General features: G+C 42.5%; 1 protein-coding gene across 7 annotated transcripts in view; it reads left to right on the forward strand.

Annotated features, from left to right (window-relative positions):
* The window catches only part of Cmss1 (cms1 ribosomal small subunit homolog), a 292,176-nt gene that overhangs the window by 189,684 nt on the left and 84,093 nt on the right, over nt 1-18,399 (forward strand). For 2 of the 7 annotated variants that reach the window (XM_027412475.2, XM_027412476.2), the window contains exon 2: nt 2,350-2,448. The exons of the other annotated variants lie outside the window; for them this stretch is intronic. In XM_027412475.2, the coding sequence (XP_027268276.1) occupies nt 2,350-2,448 (99 nt within the window). The remainder of the gene's footprint in view (nt 1-2,349; nt 2,449-18,399) is intronic. 7 annotated transcript variants of the gene reach the window in all.

Below are 18,399 nucleotides of genomic sequence, written 5' to 3' on the forward strand. Positions count from 1 at the left end.
TAAAAGCTCAGACCTTTTAGGCTATGGAACTGGCTTATAAATTGGAATGGACAGAGTAGCTGCAGTTTCTCCAAACTTTAAAACATTACATGTTCTTTGGTAACACTAAAGTGTGTCCTGTGTTCTGCATCTTGTTAAAATTCTCATGATATGTCCTTGTAAGACTGCTGGCCTACAAGTGGGGAACGTGTTGTTGGTTATCTGTTACCAGTTAGTTCAGCTGGTTGAAATCCAAGGCTTTGGGATCACTCCCCACACAAACACCCCACACACACACCCCTGCCCATGAGTTAGCTGGCTTCATGCACAGCAGACCCTTGCCTGCCCCACTATCTCATAAATGATTGCACTTGATCGGGGAGCATAGATATGAGCATGGCTCAACATACCTTTTCCTTTCCACGAAAGTCACTCAGACCTTAATGTTTTCATGGGGTCTCTGGCCTCATCCTTGTTTAAAATTACCAATAGCAAGTATGAGCCAAGCCACCTATTCTGTGTTCCTCAAATAGCCTAATGACCTTTCACACACCTGACCATCTTTTGAGTCTTTATGAACATTGTGAAAACCGATTTAAAAAAAAAAAAAAGTGCAGTGCTAAGTGAGTATATTCTCTTACTTATGTCTCAAAGTCCAGATAGCATATGATTTATACTTCTCTTCTGCAAAGAAATGGGCAGAGGAAGTTGCTTGACTTCCTTTAGGGTCTGATTGGCAGAGTGGGCCTGCTTTCCATATCTTTAAAGACTCAGGATTCTGCGCTGTTACCCAGTGTACCCAGCTGCCTCTTCCAGAGCAGGGCAGCAGAGCTGGAGATTCCAGAAACTCTGATAAACCCCTGCTGAGGGAGTGAAACAACCCAGTTCCAGATGCTTATATGGGTACGGTTTTAAGTTGTAATTCTTGGAAATGAAAAATGAGGTCACCTCTGCAAATAGGCGGAGACCATTTGAGTCAAGTGAGGCAGATGTTTGTTCTTGGATGTTTCTGCAGACTTCCCATTGTGGCCCTCCTCTCCATCCTGACAGCTTGAGGTAGGCATACCTCAAATCCCAAACTGCTAGCATTGGTTCCTCCTGCTTCAGTACCATCCAGACTCCCAAAACAGGTTGAGAACTCTCCCTCTATAGCCTTTTCTCCTCTGAATTCCCGAGCACCCTGACACCATCTCTGTTCATTTTTGTCCCTGTAAAACTCAGAAGCACTGACAGTAAAATGACAAAGGCTTTTCAATGGGTGACAGAAGCACAAAGTTAATAAACATGCCTTTCTCTTGAGTCTCGGTGTCCTCTGAAGCAAGGGAGACGAAAGCCGGGACCCTATGCAAGCTTAAGGAACACTATACCACCGGAGTACATCCAGCCCTTCTCTGTGTTGGAGAATGTACTTGACTGTGTGGCTCAACCTGGTGGCTCAGCCTTGAACCTGGTGATGTCCCTGCCTCAGCCTCCTGAGTGCTGAAATTACAGGCACACCCTAACATTTCTGGGATTCTCCGAATGTTAAAGTGTGGTCATTAAGTCGAATATTTATCACTCGGGAGAATCCTGTTCTTCCTGCCTTCTGACCTAGCTCATTCTTGAGTGCCATGTTCAGCTGGGAAGGCAGCAAGGCATTCCTTACAAATTCATGGAGGGCCCTTAGCAACATTCCTATGATTGTCTTTTGAGATTCTGTAGAGATAGGAAGTGAAGGCTGCTTCAGGGTAATTTCTCTGTTGCTAGTCAGCACTGCAAAGCACAGCCTGAAGCCCCACTTCACTGCTCAAAGAGTAAAGTAAGTGATGGCTCATTAGACAATCCAGATCATTTTAAGGTGCAAGGCCTCTTTTAATCTCCTCCTAAAGAGATCTAAAACTCCTCACCCTAGGAGCTATAACAGAACAGGGTCTTCCCTTTAACATAGTTTTTGGGGCAGTGAAGATACTTCTTGTTTGTACCCATGGCTTCCCTCTGATCCATCACTTCTTATATCTTTTAGACTTTCTTTTAGACTTTACTTTTAGACTTTACTTTTAGACTTTCGGGAAGAAGTTATTTCACACCCGATATGTAAATAACACTGTGCTAGACTCTGTGAAGATGAAGACAAAGGCTTTGTCCTCTGTAGATGTTGAATGTAGTTGAGAGGTCACAGGTTTAAACAGCTGTGAGATCAAGAGCTCTGGGAGTGAACCAGAAGGAAGCTGGACCCAAGCAGAGAGGAGCTTGGGAATTTGTTAAATAAAGTGACAAGCTCAGTCACCTCCCAAGAGTTCAGTGCGGGTCCCCAACAGTGTCAGGGCCTCCAATTTGTCAAAAACAAATCAGAAACCCAGATTTTGTGTGTTGTGCTTTCTGATACTGCAGGTGTGCTAGCAGCTAATGCCAATTCTTCAGATGCATTGTGTGGGCCCAGCAAAACATGGATATGGACTGAACTCAACCAGCGAGCCTCCAGTTTGCAAAGTATGTTCTGATTAGTGAGGTAAATCACACATGTATGAAGTTATTCATTTAAAACGCAGCCCACATGACTAAGAGCCTCAATGTGTGGCAGAGGAGGTTTCCAGTGGAGGAGTTCAGAGAAAGAAGGAGGAGGGCTAAGGAGGAATGTGCTCCAGCCACATGTGACCTCAGCTGTGTACAGCAGGGTAATGGTGTATCTATCCTCAAGACGGCATTGGAAAGGCATTGCAGAGGACACTGAGCTGTGTTAAATGTTTCTAGTTGTAATCCTACCACTTGGCACCCACTGTTCTTTCCTGCTTACCTACACACTACTTGTTGACTCTCAAGCTACTACTCTCAAGTTTCTACACCCCGAGAAGCCTCTCTGCCTGTGCAGCAATCCAAATTAGTCCAAATCAAACCGAATTAGAAAAAGCCCATGTTTAATGGGTACAGCACTCCCGGATGGTCTTCCAGTGGAGACGGGAAAGAGAGAACAGACACCAGTCTAGTTTCTGGGAGGCAGTTTAAATACCCTGTGGGAGTGGTCATGAGCATCTCTGGGCAAGGGGGGCATCATTTGTCAAGCTTTCTGAGATGCAGCAGGGTTTGGAGAAAGATGGAGTGGCAGCTTAGGTGAAACTTCCACAATAACATTCCGGACTCTGGGTGTATGGATGCCAGGGGCTGAGTGAAGCGTCCACCATAACTTCCCAGACTCTGGGTGTATGGACGCCAGGGGCGGGGTGAAGCGTCCACCATCATAGTACCTTTCCCTAGAGCTCCACTCGTACCACTTGCTTACAACTCACCCCTACTGTTTCCTCTCATTTTTCTCTTTTCCCTCCAATAATTTTTTTCTTTACAGAAAGTATAAAGTTGGCACCACTCTTAGTAGAACATTAACTTTGGCTAACCATGAAGAACTTAAATGTGCTGTTACTACATATTTGAATGGTTGTGCCTTATCGTCTTATGAATCATTAGAGGGTCATCTCTATAGCCTGTTGCTCAGATTCAAACGGAGACATTCCTGCTTTCTCCGCATAAATTCCTCTTTTCTTTTTAAAAAGAAATTCTAATCCAAATTAGAGGCTTTTAAGCTTCTGCCCCAGCCTGAACAATTGACCACCATTATTCAGATGAGAGCCTCAGTTTTTAAAGTGGACCTTATGGTTCTTTACCTGATGCAGTTGGCAAGGTTAGGAGAAAAGAAGTCACTAGCATAAAACTTCACCAAAACTCTGCCATGGGGCAGAGGAGAAAACGAATTTTGAAGACACTGCATTTCTCCTTTCTGTAAAAAGGACCATTTCAAAGAGATGGACTGCTGTGTTTTGTCATTTGAGGGTAGGTCTAAGTCTAACCAAATGTGAAATTATGCCATGTGTCCCCACAGAGCTTAGGAGTAAATATGACCAGTAGTGAGTGTTCACACTTAAGGGTGAAAAAACTGCTTCTAATGTCTCTCAAGCTCACCTTTCTTAAGCTTCCAGAAGCCGTGGAGGAGGCCTAGTTTTGTTTTGTTTTCCTTTCATTGTGTTTGTCCCCTGAGACCCCAGAAACAATGGAGATTTTGAAAGTGAGTGTGAGGTCCACTCTCTAAACCTTCCAGGACTCTTTCCTTTTCAGGCTGCTGAGCTGTCTTCTGGGAATGTATTTGGGGTTTAATGGATTGGGAAGGAGGAGGATGTATCAGAGTAAACATTTCATGAGTTTCTGCCTTGCAGTTTAACTTACTAAACAGACAGAAACCTCCGAGTATTTCCTGTGTATCTTAAAGGACCAATTTGTCACCAACTCCCAGCTTCCCCTGGCTTTTTCCAGCTTCCCTTCCCGGCACCCTCACACACAATACATGCTGCTGCTGCCTCTTTTTTTTAAACTTTGAAAAACCGCTCCTCATGTGTGGGACTGGTGTATGCTTGCCGGCACCATACTGGATTAAATGTGCTGGAGCTTGTTGACTCCTTTATGGCAGAACTGGTTTCCATTCTTTAAGTCTTAATAAATACAAGCCAGCGGTATTAGACTCAGAGAACTTACCTAAGGTCCTCTAAATTCTCCGTGGGCTACAAGGGCCTGGAATGGAGGAAGAAAGACGCTGATCAAAGACTTGGAAAATGCTTCCAGTCCAAATGATACTTAGGATTTCCATTTGCTGCCTTTTGTCAGCGTCACAGTCATTGAGGGCAGGCTGGCAAGTCATCCTCATGCATAAGAATACTTGTAGTATGTTCCGTGCCGCCTTCTACCACACATGACTCATTTGACCAAAGAGCTAATTTTTGAAGAAATTCTGCTGAATTTTCACATAGTAAATAGTTTGGAAGTAAAAGGTCTGAATCAAATACAATGAGCCTAAATAAACAAATCTAATCCTGATACTGCCTGTGCAAAATATAGCTACAAATATATGCTACGCACACACACAAGCTATGTACATAGTAAAGTCCTGTGCTATACATTATGTATTATAAAGCATAACAGAAAAAATTTTTAACTTTAAAGTGGGTCTAATGACATTGAGAATGATAAGAATTAATGAATATACCATAGGGGTTGATAGACAGTAATGTGATGGAGATGCACATTGAGCACTTAGTGTGATATTTTACTGCCAGCTGGCTGTGGATGCTGCCTTATTGCTGCTAAGATTGTGACCTGATGCTGTGTGTATGCAGCATCTTTCAGGCCCATCCATTACCTACTAAATCTGAATCTCTGGGGTCAGAAGAGCTCACCCATCAGCATGAGCCATTCTATTAAACCATGAATTTTTGCCCCTATACTTTGAAAACGAATACTCAGAAGTCCTCTAGCTGATTCTAAGGCACACTTTAACCACTGCCATAGATAGCATAAGGAACACACATGATTTGACTCTTAAAGAAGTCCTTGCCTCTTTTTCCTTGCCTAGCTGGATTCTAACTAGTGTTTATCATAACTGGGGACTGGCAGAGCTGTCATGATTTTCAGTGGTGGATACACAAAATTCAGAGTGGCCTTCTACAGCTTTTTGGAGTCAGTTGCTCAGTTTTAAAATGACTTACAGAAAATTCTGTATGTTTCAGGAAGCAATCACATGCCTTTACTCCCTCCAGGGGTCTCGGTTGCAAAGAATTCGTATAGAACTAAAATGTTGTGTTTATGTGAGCAGCCGTTTGCCATGTGGTGAGCTTAAAAACAGAGTAAATAGGTGTTTTGGTGATGTGTAGGGTATTGATAGTTAAAGGAAGAATAATGGGAAGGCTATGTCTTAGCCCCCTGGGATCTCTGTGAGGTTCTGAAATCCTGGGGTACAGTGTGAAGACTTCTATATGGGCACTCCAAGACACGGGTTTCTTTCTTCAGAGAACATCTGCATATATATGCCCCCCAGGGATTTATTGTTCCAGTGCACTTTGTGTGTTGAGGAACAAGCATGGGGTCTGATTAACCCTCACAGGACCACAGAGATGCAATCACAAAAAGTGCAAGAACTTTGCAACCACATTTCTGCCAACATTTCCAAACCTTGTCTATCTATGAAATGGGAACATTTTCTGTGTTCCCAATTTGAGCCAATCTAGGGGATCCTTATTCAACCAGAACGAACTGGGCCATTGCTCCCACTCCCCAGCCCTTCTAGCAATTCTACAAGTTATCAAGTTACCACGGGCTTGTTGCTTTTCTGTGACTATGGGGAAGCATAGTGACCAAAGGCAACTTAAGGAAGAGAGAGTTTATTCTTGCTTCTAGTTCCAGAGTGATAAGAGCCCAGCGTTTTGGGGAGACATGGCAGCCAGAGCCGGAAGCTGAGAGCTCACATCTTCAAAGCACAATATCTCAAGAAGCAGAGAAAGCACACAGGAAATGGTGCTAGCTCTTTAGTCCCCTGCAATGCACTGTCCTCATAAGGCCACTGCTCCTAAACCTCTCGGAAGTGGTGTGGGTGTATGTGGGGAGGGGGGATGGCGGGGAGGGGGGAGAGACGGGGGGGGGGGGGAGGCAGTTACCAACTGGGAATCAAGTATTTTGATGCCTTGGAATCAGTCAAACCACCACACCCTCCAGGCTCTGGAATCTTTGTTTCATTCTGTGTTCTCCTCACTCCTGTGTGGTCAGTAAAATAACAAAATGAGAACATTCAGGAACTGTGCATTGTGGTGTGTGCCTACAGTCCCAGTTCTCTGGAGCTGGAGCCATGAGGATCACATGGGCCCAAAGACTGACTCAGAGAGTCGCCCGCCTAACAGCTGAAAGATTCTAAATAGAGATGTGATCTCTCAGAGAGCTGCCTCTCTGCCCTACAAACCCAGTTAATGTTAGCAAGTAACCCACATGATTCTGGCTGATGGGGTGTTTTGGACTTACAGCTTTTTCTCTCAAGGCAGAAAAAATGAATATATTGTGTTAAATGTTAAGTTAACATTCCTTTGAGTCTAGATTAATTTCTTCTCCTCTTCACTTTCTGAGGAAGGAACATAGTATTTTATGGCAGTCTGGATGTTTACCATGTTGGGGCTGAGTGATTAATGTTTTCCTGAAAAGGCTTAGTTATGAGAATAGGATGGAATTAATTTCTTCTAAAACTTGTGGATCTTTTACAAACAGACTGTCTTTAGAGGCCATGATTCAGATGAGCCAGCTATGGAAAAGGTATGCAGTTCACTATTCAGTATGAGAACACATGCCATGTGCTTGGCTGCAGGGCACTTGTTAACCTTTTCGGAACCTCAAACAACATGCTCACCACAGGACCGTGGGTGTCTAGAACAACAGCAAAGATAAACAAGACTGTGCTCTTCCTTGCAAGCACTCCAACACAGAGAACACTATCAGAGTTCTGTGGAGTAAAAATACGAAGACACTTTTTTTTGTGAATTCATAGGTATCCATCCAAGGAAATTTCAACTTGTTCTCACCCTCATCCAGCAGGTGGTGCTATGAAATAGAGGGATATGAGATCAGGGACCAGTTTGTGCTCCACAGACCCAGTCCTAAGGTTTGCAAGTATCCACGTGACTTTGGCCATCATCAGTTGCACACTTGAAAGTCTCCTTAAAAGTCCAGCGCCTCCACTGTTTGTTCAGTATAGTTTCTCATCTTCTGTAAGGCAGCAGCTTCCTTTAACATCATCAGTGTTAACTCACACACGACCATTAGCAGTGTGCTCTTAGCATTAGCGGAATCAATGATGTCCTTCAGAAGGGTGCAGCTAGGTTTCCGCACCTGACTGTTAGAATGGAGCCTTTCTTCCATGTGGGGAGAAAGCCACAGTTCTCCTGATCCAAGTGTAGGCCTCTTTACCCCTTCTGCTTAAGGAAAAAAATCTATTAACTTCTTGAATAAATTATCTTGCTTGTGCAACTCTTACCTAAGCCAGCCATTTGCTGCCTACTCTAGTCTGGACAAGCAGGTGGATGAAAGAAGGGGAGGGAACTGCCTGTTGTTTGTATCAGATCTTTCTTTTTAGAAAGACAATTTACCCTTTTATGAGTGTGTGTGTGTGTGTGTGTGTGTGTGTGTGTGTGTGTGTGTGTGTGTGCGCGTGCGCGCGCGCGTGCGCTCTCCAGTTGGAACAGTGGCATACTCAATAGGCTGGTGACTCCTTCAGGCTGTGGTCTCCTGGGTACCAGACAAGTTTATACTCCTAAGAACATTCACTGCTGTTTCACAGACATTAATAGTTTCCTGGCACTGCCTCTCAGGAAATGGCGTCATGGTCTGGAGGAACCAATAAAAATACATCCAACCTGCTTTGACAGATCTCATTTCTGCCAGAAATTTCAAATTTGGGGTGGAGGATAGAATAAAGAGCTAACCCATTTAGAAGAGTATAATTAGAAATAGGTTCGCTGTAAGACAACAAGGAACAAACACACTGGCCCTGAGAGAGAACGTAAGGCTTCCCAGCTCATTTTGACAAACTGATAAGGCAGTTTATATATGCTCTATACCAGAAGTGTGAGCATGCTCTCTCTCCTGCTCACTCCCTCTTTCCCCTCCCCCATTCCAATTAAAGCACAGATCTTCACTCTTGATCCTCAAGCAGAAAACTCAAGCACTAAAACAGCATTTGGTTGTGGATACACACTTAACCATAGGCTTCTGTAGAAGCCATGATTTGGGTAATTATTATCAAATGGCTAGTATTAAATCCTCCAGGCTCACCATTGTTTTGGCAGAGCATGAACCTGAATCTCACTAATGTGAGAAACATAGACTGTTGCCTATAGAATCACAGGGATTGAATTTGGAAAGGGACTCAATTGTTTCTCCCTTGAAAGTTTTGGGGAACCTTTAGCACCATAAGACTAAAAACATGTGAAGAATTAAGAATAAAATTAGAAGAAACAGCAGTAGTCATTATGATCCCTTCTCTGAAAATAGTCTTCATCATGCTAGTGGTGGGTTTGCACACTCTGCTCTTGGGGACTAGAGTTTAAACAACACTGCCTTACTTCCCTAGTCAGTTTAAGCTTCTGCCTCATGCACCACAAAATAAACTTAGATGTTAACTTAAGGGAATGCATTCTTGCTCAGCACCATCAATAACTGCATATGAATGTAGGCTTTATCTCAGGGATATTGTGTCTCTCTGGTTTTTCCTTTTTAAGCTCATATATAATCTCTTCTTTTGTTTCTGTTTGTTTTGCTGTTAGTGGAAGTTCTTTTTCTAAAAGAAAAACTTTGTTTGAGGGTTTTTCTTATGGAGGATGCTATTTTGTCATTTTTATTTAGCTTTTCTGAGACAGGATCTTGTGTAGCCCAGACTGCCCTGTAACTCAGGATGTAGCCAGGGATGTCCTTAAACTTTTTCTGATCTACTGGGATCACAGGCCTATGCCACCACTTCTGGTTTGTCCCTCTATTTTAAAAAGAACATGCTCTTTTACTTAGATAGACTTGGATCTCCAAACTTTCATCTTTTGGTTTGTCTCCTGTTTCAAAGATATTACTGACAACATATGCTGAAGAAGTAGAGGGAAAATGCAGTATTTGATCTTGATTTTTCTTTTACTCTGTCTGTATAGTCTGCTTTTCTCCAGCTAGCTGGGCATGATGGGGAAACATGTAGGTTGAGAAGAGAGTAGGGGACAAGGACCCTGACCTCCTGTTCCCTGCAGGAGAATAGCCTGAGCAACAGTTAGTTCCCTGCTGTCAGCCTCTCTCCCTCTTGCCAAAGCTGGACCCCTCCCTGAGTGAAGGAGGAAGAGTGGGTATGTTTCCTCCCTCAAGCTTGCCTGGGTTGCTAAGCATTCACTAGAACCTATCAAAAAGAAGGAAAAAGAACATTCAGAAAAGTCAAAGGCGCGAGGTTTCTATACTGATGTCCAGCCGGAAGCCAAGACCAGCTTTGATGTTCTGGAGTCCAGGGTGGAAGCCAGACTCCTGACAGCTCTTTTTAGTCTGTGTTGAAACTTTCTCTAGTCAAAACTATTCCTCTTATGAGATCCTTGTCCCGTGTTCCCTCCTTATTTCCACTCTTATGCTGCTTTTCCTGTTTTGGCGTCTTCCTCTCACCTGCCTGTGGTTCTCAGCTTCCTCCTTGGTGGAAACCTCTCTGAGAGCTTACAACTTAAGAGAAGTGATTAGAGTTCTAAAGGATTCAGATAAGGGGCACCCACTGCATTATTTCCCAACTGTGAACCAGTAACCCTTTATAGAATGCCCTCCACAAGACTTTGCTATATGTGGTTATCCAATTTTGGTAATTTGATGTCTTGAGCCATAGACCAAAAACAAATATAGACACTTCTTACCTGCAGCAGAGGTCCATAGGGCCATCTGTCCCTATGACCAGCTAAGGAGCATTCAGTCATCTTTGCAACATTGGCACTGTTACTCCAAAAGAGCAAGTTGGATGCATGATGCTCTTGAGTGTTATACTGATCACACTTTAGGATTAGGCACTAAATTCTCAACCTGTCCTGGTTGCTCATGAGAATTTATCAATGAAGGTTCATGCATGAATTTGGCCCTGGGAGCTTGGAACAGTGTTGCCTTTGATCCTAACACACTGGTTTCCTCTTGTGGCAGATCTCATTGGCTCAGAGTTTTCAGCAGTGCACTTCCAGTGTGTGGGTGTGTGTGTGGGTGTGTTTTTTAAGTTGTGTCAACTTTCTCCAGCATCCGTCTCCAGCATGTCAACTGCCAATCATCTAACCATACTGCCCCACTCTGCCTCCAGATGATACCGTCTTCTTTACAACAATTAAGAACAGTTTCTCGCCTTCCAGAAGTGGGTTGTCATAGCTAACCTAAATCACAGGGAATGCGCTGGGCAGGGTGGGAAGAACTTGTACCACTGTTCTCCTGTAATAATGTATTCTTATTTTCCATACTTTTCAAAGAATACAAGGTCTTCCCTGTCAAGAAACCTGTGACCGTTCAATTGGAGAAATGATCATCTTGACAAATAACTGTTTCCATCTCTGTGACAATTACTTAAGAAAAACAAGCTAAAGGAGGAAATGTCTATTTTGGCTCCTGGTCTGAGGCCTCAGCCCAGGGTCAGCTGGCTCCATTGCTTTTAGGCCTGTTGTGAGGCAGAAGCATCATGGTAGAAGGCACGTATGTGGTAGGTCAGATCTGCTCATGTCTTAGCAGCCACAGAAATGGCACACCCCGGTGACCAGCTTCCTCCAAGCAGGCTCATCTGCCAGTAGTTCATTCATGAATTGACCTGTGGATTAGTCCGCTGATGGATGGAGTTACACCCCTAATGACCCAGTCAGCCCTGAGCTAGCAACCAAGTCCTTAACGCATAAGCCTTCAAGGTACATTTTTAGATTCAAACTGTAACAAACTCCCTAGCCTGATTACTCTAAGTTGTCACTTAAAACTGAACCAGAATGAATATTTAGGGGAAATAATGATGCTAGCACATGTTTGAATAGCACTTCCAAAAGGATTTTTAAGTCCATTGAATTTACATATCTGAAGTCATAATAGAAACAAAATATAGTTAATATATGTTTACAAAATGGAAATTACCATTTTCTTGTATCTGGCTTCTACTCATTAAGAACCTTCCACAGAACAAGAGAGAAGTGCTGAGCCTAGAGCTGCACTTCTATTCAGAAGACTAAGCAGGAGGACAGCAAGGCCCCCTAGCCAACTTTAAGAGACACTGACTCAAAATCAAAAGTAGGCTCCTCCGGGTAAAGGGACCTGCCACCAAGCCTGCCAACCTGAGTTTAATACCTGAACCGACATAATAGAACAGTTTTTTTTCTCTGCTATACACACATCTTCTGTGGTTTGCAGAGGGACACACATGCGCGCGCGTATGCACACGCGCGCGCGCGCACACACACACACACACACACACACACACACACACAAACAAAAATGTAATGTATAACATTTTAAATAGAAAATAAAGAAGCTTGATGATAGAACACTATACGACCTGTGACCACTTTGGTGCTGTGAGAACAAAGTGGAACTGCGGAGGTTAAACCATTTACCATCAAGTATCTTACAGTTAACATTTGCTGGATTGGGACAACAACATGAAGCCAATGTGTACATTTAAATACAAATGCAATAACTTCTGTCTGTAGCTCCCGTAATATTGGGGTCAAGGAGATTTGGGGACCAAGGGTGGAGGGGCGCTTGTGGGCTTAATTTAAGAAAAATGGGAAATCTGGAGGTCTTCTTCCTTCAGATTTTCAATTGAAAACTAAATCAGGAACTCTGGCCTGTGCAAAGAAAGGGAATTCTGTAAGTACATTCATTTGGTGCCTTTTGTCAGCCTTTCTCAAAGGCCAGAAAGTTTCAGTGCTAAGTACCTAGCAGTGTTCTTGCTACTATGACAGCCAGGGCTCACATTCCAGCAGAGAACAGTCTATGTGACTGTCCTCAAGACTTTCCACTTGATCTCCTGTGGGTCTTGGCCCAAGACAACTTTGTTAAGAACCTTCCTCCTCTTTAAAGCTTGTGTCCTTTTCCTCTTTAAACCCTAGAGCCCAGCACTCATTAGTTAGCTTTCTCCACTTTTGATTGCACACCGGTGTTCTCACACATGGAGGACATAGTAGTTTCCGGTTTCCGTTCTGGGGGACATTTTGAACGCTGGTGCTCCTTCACCTTTTTTCAGTCTTGCATGCATAAAAGCAAATCATCTTCCACAGTTAACTGCAGTAAAGGGTTTGTAGAGCCCTCCCCTCCTTTCCCTCCACAACTGGAAAATATGAGGCAGATCCTGTTTATGTATGTGTAACCTCCAAAGTAGCTGATATGCTGTTGTCATTAAAGAATCAGAGCTGTTTTTCCAGCAGCCCAGTGCAGGGCTCTAAATCTGAAAGCCCCCCTGGGCCCTGCAGGCAGACAAGAGGACTGTGTGGCTTTCCCAGGGCCACTCCAGACAGGCAAAGGTTTCTTCTGAGCCTCCTCACTGCACTCTAGGGATGACAAGATCTGAGTTGTGACTTTATTAAAAATTGAGACCATCTTCTTTTTGCATTAAATATTCTTTAAAATCTGTTTTCCAGAGGACTTTTCCACTCTAAAGTGTAACCTAATTTCATATGTATACCTTCCTTCAACTGTTTGTTCTATGAGTCTCTTATCACAGTCCAGAAATCCTTTTACAAAGTCATCCTATAGCCAATACGTTTGGCAAGTTGTTTAAAAAAAAAAAAAAAAACAACTTTTTTTCCCTTAAAACAAGTGCAAACTGTACTTTGAAATGTATACTATTTTGAAGTGTAGTTTTTAGGTTTTTTAAATCTTTTTTCTATGCCAAATAATTTTATTTTTCTTTTATAAAATGACTTTTTATAAAGCTTTGTTTATAACCTCTGTGTCTTTCATGATTTATTTCATTGGTTTTTATTGGTTTCCCTTTGTTTAGTTTGCCTTGGGGACAAGCCCAGATTCCCCTAACAGGGATATTAGTTGATAGAAACCATTGAAACCAGAAATAGACAGCCCAAAGCACTCCCTAGCCAGCTTTTGCTAGAAAAGGCAACATTAATGCAACATGGTTACTTAATAAATAACAGACTCCCAGTAACTGTGTGTGTGTGTGTGTGTGTGTGTGTGTGTGTGTGTGTGTGTGTGTGTGTGTGTGTGTGTGTGTGTGTGTGTGTGTGTGTGTGTGTGTGTGTGTGTGTGTGTGTGTGTGTGTGTGTGTGTGTGTGTGTGTGTGTGTGTGTGTGTGTGTGTGTGTGTCCCATGCCCATATGTACATACATACGTGTGGAAACTAGAGGTCCATGGTGGGTGTCTTCCTTGATCACTACACACCTTGTCTTTTGAGACAGTCTCTCACTGAACCTGACACTGAGTGGTTAGCTAGACTGGCTGTCCAAGGAGCTTTGAGGATCCACTTGTCTTGGTCTTCCTTTTCACCACTGCTAGGATTACAAAGGGTTGCCACCATGCCTCCCCCCAAACAGTGCTCCTTATGCTTGTACAGCAGGCCATTTACTGACTGAACCATCCTCACAGACCCAAAGTTTTTCTCTTTAGTTCTGGGGATTGCATTTAGGTTTTTTAAGTTTTTTTTTTAATACCTTAAAAGTATTTAGAACTTTTAAAGGTTTTCTTTCTTTAGAAGCTTTACTATACTTCTTCCTGATAGTTAGGTGCTAAAGAACACATAAGTTAGAACCTTTATAAATTGAGGAACCTAAAAGGTGACAGAATTCTAAAGCTATCTGACAACTGTAGGGGTAGGAAGATAAAAGATTTGACAACATCTTTAAGAAGGCCAGCCAGCAACTCTTGAGTTGTTGAAACCATAAGTCTGGGAGAGAACACTTAAAGAGATATATTTGAATACTTAACAGCACTGGTTCTTCAGTGTCCTGCTAGTTATTTCACATTTAGGCATAGTTTGGCTCAGAGGGGAGTGGCACTTAGGGATACAGGCACTTGGGAGCTGGCCTTAGAACCCAAATTCAATTTCCAGATTCTACCAGCTGGCCAAGAGAACCCACTCCCAAGAGTTGTCCTCTGACCTCCACACATGTGCTATGGCGGACATGCACCTACACACACACATAATTTTAGATAGATAGATAGATAGATAGATAGATAGATAGATAGATAGATGATAGATAGATAGATACATAGATAGATAGATAGATAGATAGATAGATAGATAGATAGATAGATAGATAGTGAGTTTATGTGATTTAATATTTGGAGAGGGGTCCATGCCCTGCTGTCCTTGTGTGATATCCCAGGGATTGCCATATACCTGTAGGGAGAGACCCTGATACCAGTTGGGCGTGGTCACAGGTACAGGTATCGGGGTCTCTCCCTACACATACCTATCTCATGTCCACCCCCACCAAGATGGCAAACTCCAAATTATTCCTAAGAGAAATGGGCAAGGCACATAGGATGAAGCCAGACTTGCTCATTAGCCTGAGCTCTCTTGTGGGGCAGTTACTTTTAGAGTGGTTTTTCCTCCTACTCCATATATTTACTTGGCAGGGAGACTGGAGTGCACCAAATGACCTTTCAGTGTGCATGGATATTACGTCATCCTGTCCAGGGGCTGCTTATTCATTCTGTGCTCCTGCTTCTGGCTTATCTGAGTTTTCCCTTTGACTTCCTACTTCTGCATTTCTTCTCTGTTTTCTTCACCTTACCTCCTTGTTACACATGAATCGAGTGAATCAATGTCTGGAATATGAAATAAGTTATTAGGAAACAATCACATAATGTGAGATTAACTTGTCCAGAAAGGTAATCTGCAGATTTAGAGAATTTCAACCTAGTGGGAACAGAAACAGGGACCTGTTTGTTCCTGACTTCAGGCTAATGAGCTCTGTGGACTCTAAGTTCCCTGTGCTGATGCTCTTGCCTGGGAATATTCAGGAGTGGCTGCACTGGAGCCCAGAAATCTTTTCAAATCAGCTCTCCGGACAGTTCCAAGCTGGAGGCCTTCAGACCTCCCTTTGAAGGCAGAGCACTGTGCCGTCTCTTAGATCTCCCTCTTGTGTTAAACCCTATGACCTTTGGCTTCCTTCAGCCACATGCTTTCTGCAGAGCTGATGCTTCCTGGTAGAGCACTGCTTCATCTGCCGTATGAGTAACTAGGGAAGATGTCTGTCAGTCCTCCTGCCTGGGAAACCCTAAAACTGTAACCAGTATTTTGATCAGTGCGTTTATCACTGCTGAGTAGAATTCTGTTTGCGTTAACTCTCGCTGTATGTTCCTCTCCCTCCGCACAGAGGATTTCCCTGTACCCAGTTCTCAGGTACTCTGATCTTTCTGAAAGAAGCTGTGGTGCCAAAGCAGAAATTCAGGTGCCCCCATCCCTTTTTAATACACACACGCCAGCATTAGCATCCTCCAAGGGCTTCTGATGGGCAACCTAATGGTTATTTTGTCCTTTGCTGTATTTCGCTTCCATTACAAAACATCATCTAATTGATGTGGTTGCAGTAGCCGTCCACTTGCTTTTGACATGCTTTCGAGGTTTCTTCCACCCACTGTCAGTCTAATGAGTTATTTTTTCCTAGATACTTGCACTTCATCATGTGTTTGCCAGACTGAACCTCATGTACTTTACTATTCATTTTTATAATCTCCATGGACCCACTAATACTGTTTGGCGTCACGTCTGTCTCTCCTCCCAGCTCCATATTTAGTGTCATCTGAGGCACTCGTTACTATAATGTTTACTGGCATTCCATGCTGTTGATAAAGCTATTTGGTAAGACCTTTCATACATGCTCCGCACAGCTAGGCTAGTCAGTGTTTCACGGCTTTATTACAGATCGTCGCCCATCACTACATCCAATATGGCTAAAGATACAACACCAACAAAGGTTACTTTTCACATTATAATTCACATGGGAAATGCCTCTTCCCAGAAGACACTTTAATGTTCCACCTGAGAGAGAAAAGCTCATTTAGTTGGGCCTTTGAGTACAAGGCTGGTCAGGGTACACTTACATAAGCTTGTTTGCAGATTCTCATTAGGTCTCCCAAGGTCGCAGACAGCTGTGCTTGGATTTGTAGCCTTTGAAAGAATAGGTGCTTGGATAACTCTCACTTGGCAGCAAGACCTTAGGAAAATAAGAAATTCACATGTGTTGATACGTTCTGGGTACACAACACACACCCTAAGTGAGTTACCAAGCAGTGATTCGTTATTTTTAGAAGAAAAAAAAAATAAGACTATCTTTTTTTCCCCTTTGTAATCTGTAAAACAGAAATGCTTACACCTCACTTGAATCTCGTAGGACAACCAGATGCAAAGATAGAAGCTGTCAACAAGAAGGTATATAATGGTACATGGTAGGATACAGCCTTCCAGGAGCTTATAGCAGAGAGCTAGTTCAGGGAAATAGGTTTTGAGATATGGGGAATTTACACAAATGAAGAGAAAATAATGTTATAGGTAGAGGAATTGCAAGGTAGGCTTTATTTCCAAGATGATACCTTAGAATATGAATAACACAGTAAGATGAATTCCTGAAAAATTACAACTGGAGTTAAGAACACCCAGTTTCTTTTATTTAGACTCTAAAATAAGAATGCCAATAGTACAATGGCCTATTACTTTTACCAACAGTATTAAGTTATTCTAATATAGAATTAATAATTTTAAAGATGCTATGTATTATATGCTGATTTAATAACCATCTTATCTGAGCATTTTAGAATACAAGCATAATATTGGGAGTGTAAATACTTAGAATAAATTACTTCTCAGTCTCTAAATATATTGGAAAATAATTGGTCTTATTAAAATGTGATTCCTACTATAATCTTGTTATAATTTTTAATATTAGCCTATGTGTAAACAACGGTTGATTAATTCAGAGCAAAAATAGAAACTTGGTCTATGTTTTTCTCTGGCTTGGGTCTAAGACAGAACAGTGGCTATAACTGTTGTGGAATATTTAACTAAGCAAAGATGTGTTATATTTGTCTATGCTGTGAAAGATTTCTTTTAACTGTGTAAAGGTGTATTACATTTGGTTATGCTGTGTTTGTTAAATTAAAGTGATATTTGTTAGCTGGGTGGTGGTGACACATGCCTTTAGTCCCAGCACTTGGGAGTCGGAGGCAAATGGATCTCTGTGTTCAAGGCCTGCCTGGTCTACAGAGTGAGTTCCAGGACAGGCTCCAAAGCTATACAGAAAAACCCTGTCTCGAAAAACCAAATGTGTGTGTGTGTGTGTGTGTGTGTGTGTGTGGTGTGATATCATTTGTGGAATAGTGTGTGTGTGTGTGTGTGTGTGTGTGTGTGTGATATCATTTGTAGAATAATAGGTGTTTGATCTATGGAATGTTGCCAGATCCGTATCTATCACTTTTAGTAGTGAAAACTCCATATTAAGTTTATGAAATAAGATCCTTCTGGGTTTTTTTTTCTTTACTGTGATTTTATATGAGACTATATGAATTCCCAAAAAATTAGACCTATTTTTTAATGAAAAGACCATGAAGAACCCTAGATTTTCAGGTAGGGGATTACTGTCAATTTATAATTCCTATGCATTATTATTCTCATAACCTATGACTCAGTGGGAAATGATGCTTGTTGCCAAGCCTGGCCTCAGTTCAACCCCTGGACCCACAAGGTAGGAGAAGAGAACTGACTCCACAGAGTTGCCCTTTGACCTCTACATGTGTGTCATGGCATGTGCACACCACATCATCTGTTCAGATAATGTGGAGGGTTCTTTCTTTTTATTAAAGTACAATCAAGTCACTGAGTGTAGAGGCTCATACCCATGGAGCATCTAATTCTAGCATTTGGGAGGCAGAGGCAGGAGGATCTCTGTGAGTTCAACGACAGCCATGTCTTCTATATACTGAGTTTTAGGACAGTCAAGACTCCCCAGCAAAACCCTGTCTGAAAAGACAGGGAAGGGATGCCATTTATTGCCCTTTTCCTATTGTTACTCTGGAATACCTGAGACTTAGAAAAATAAGTGCTTATTTTGACTCATGACTGTAAAGACTGGGAATTCCAAGGCTGTGCAGCCAGGTCAGATGAGGACC

Source organism: Cricetulus griseus, chromosome 4, assembly GCF_003668045.3.
Source record: "Cricetulus griseus strain 17A/GY chromosome 4, alternate assembly CriGri-PICRH-1.0, whole genome shotgun sequence".
Classification (NCBI taxonomy): Eukaryota; Metazoa; Chordata; class Mammalia; order Rodentia; family Cricetidae; genus Cricetulus; species Cricetulus griseus.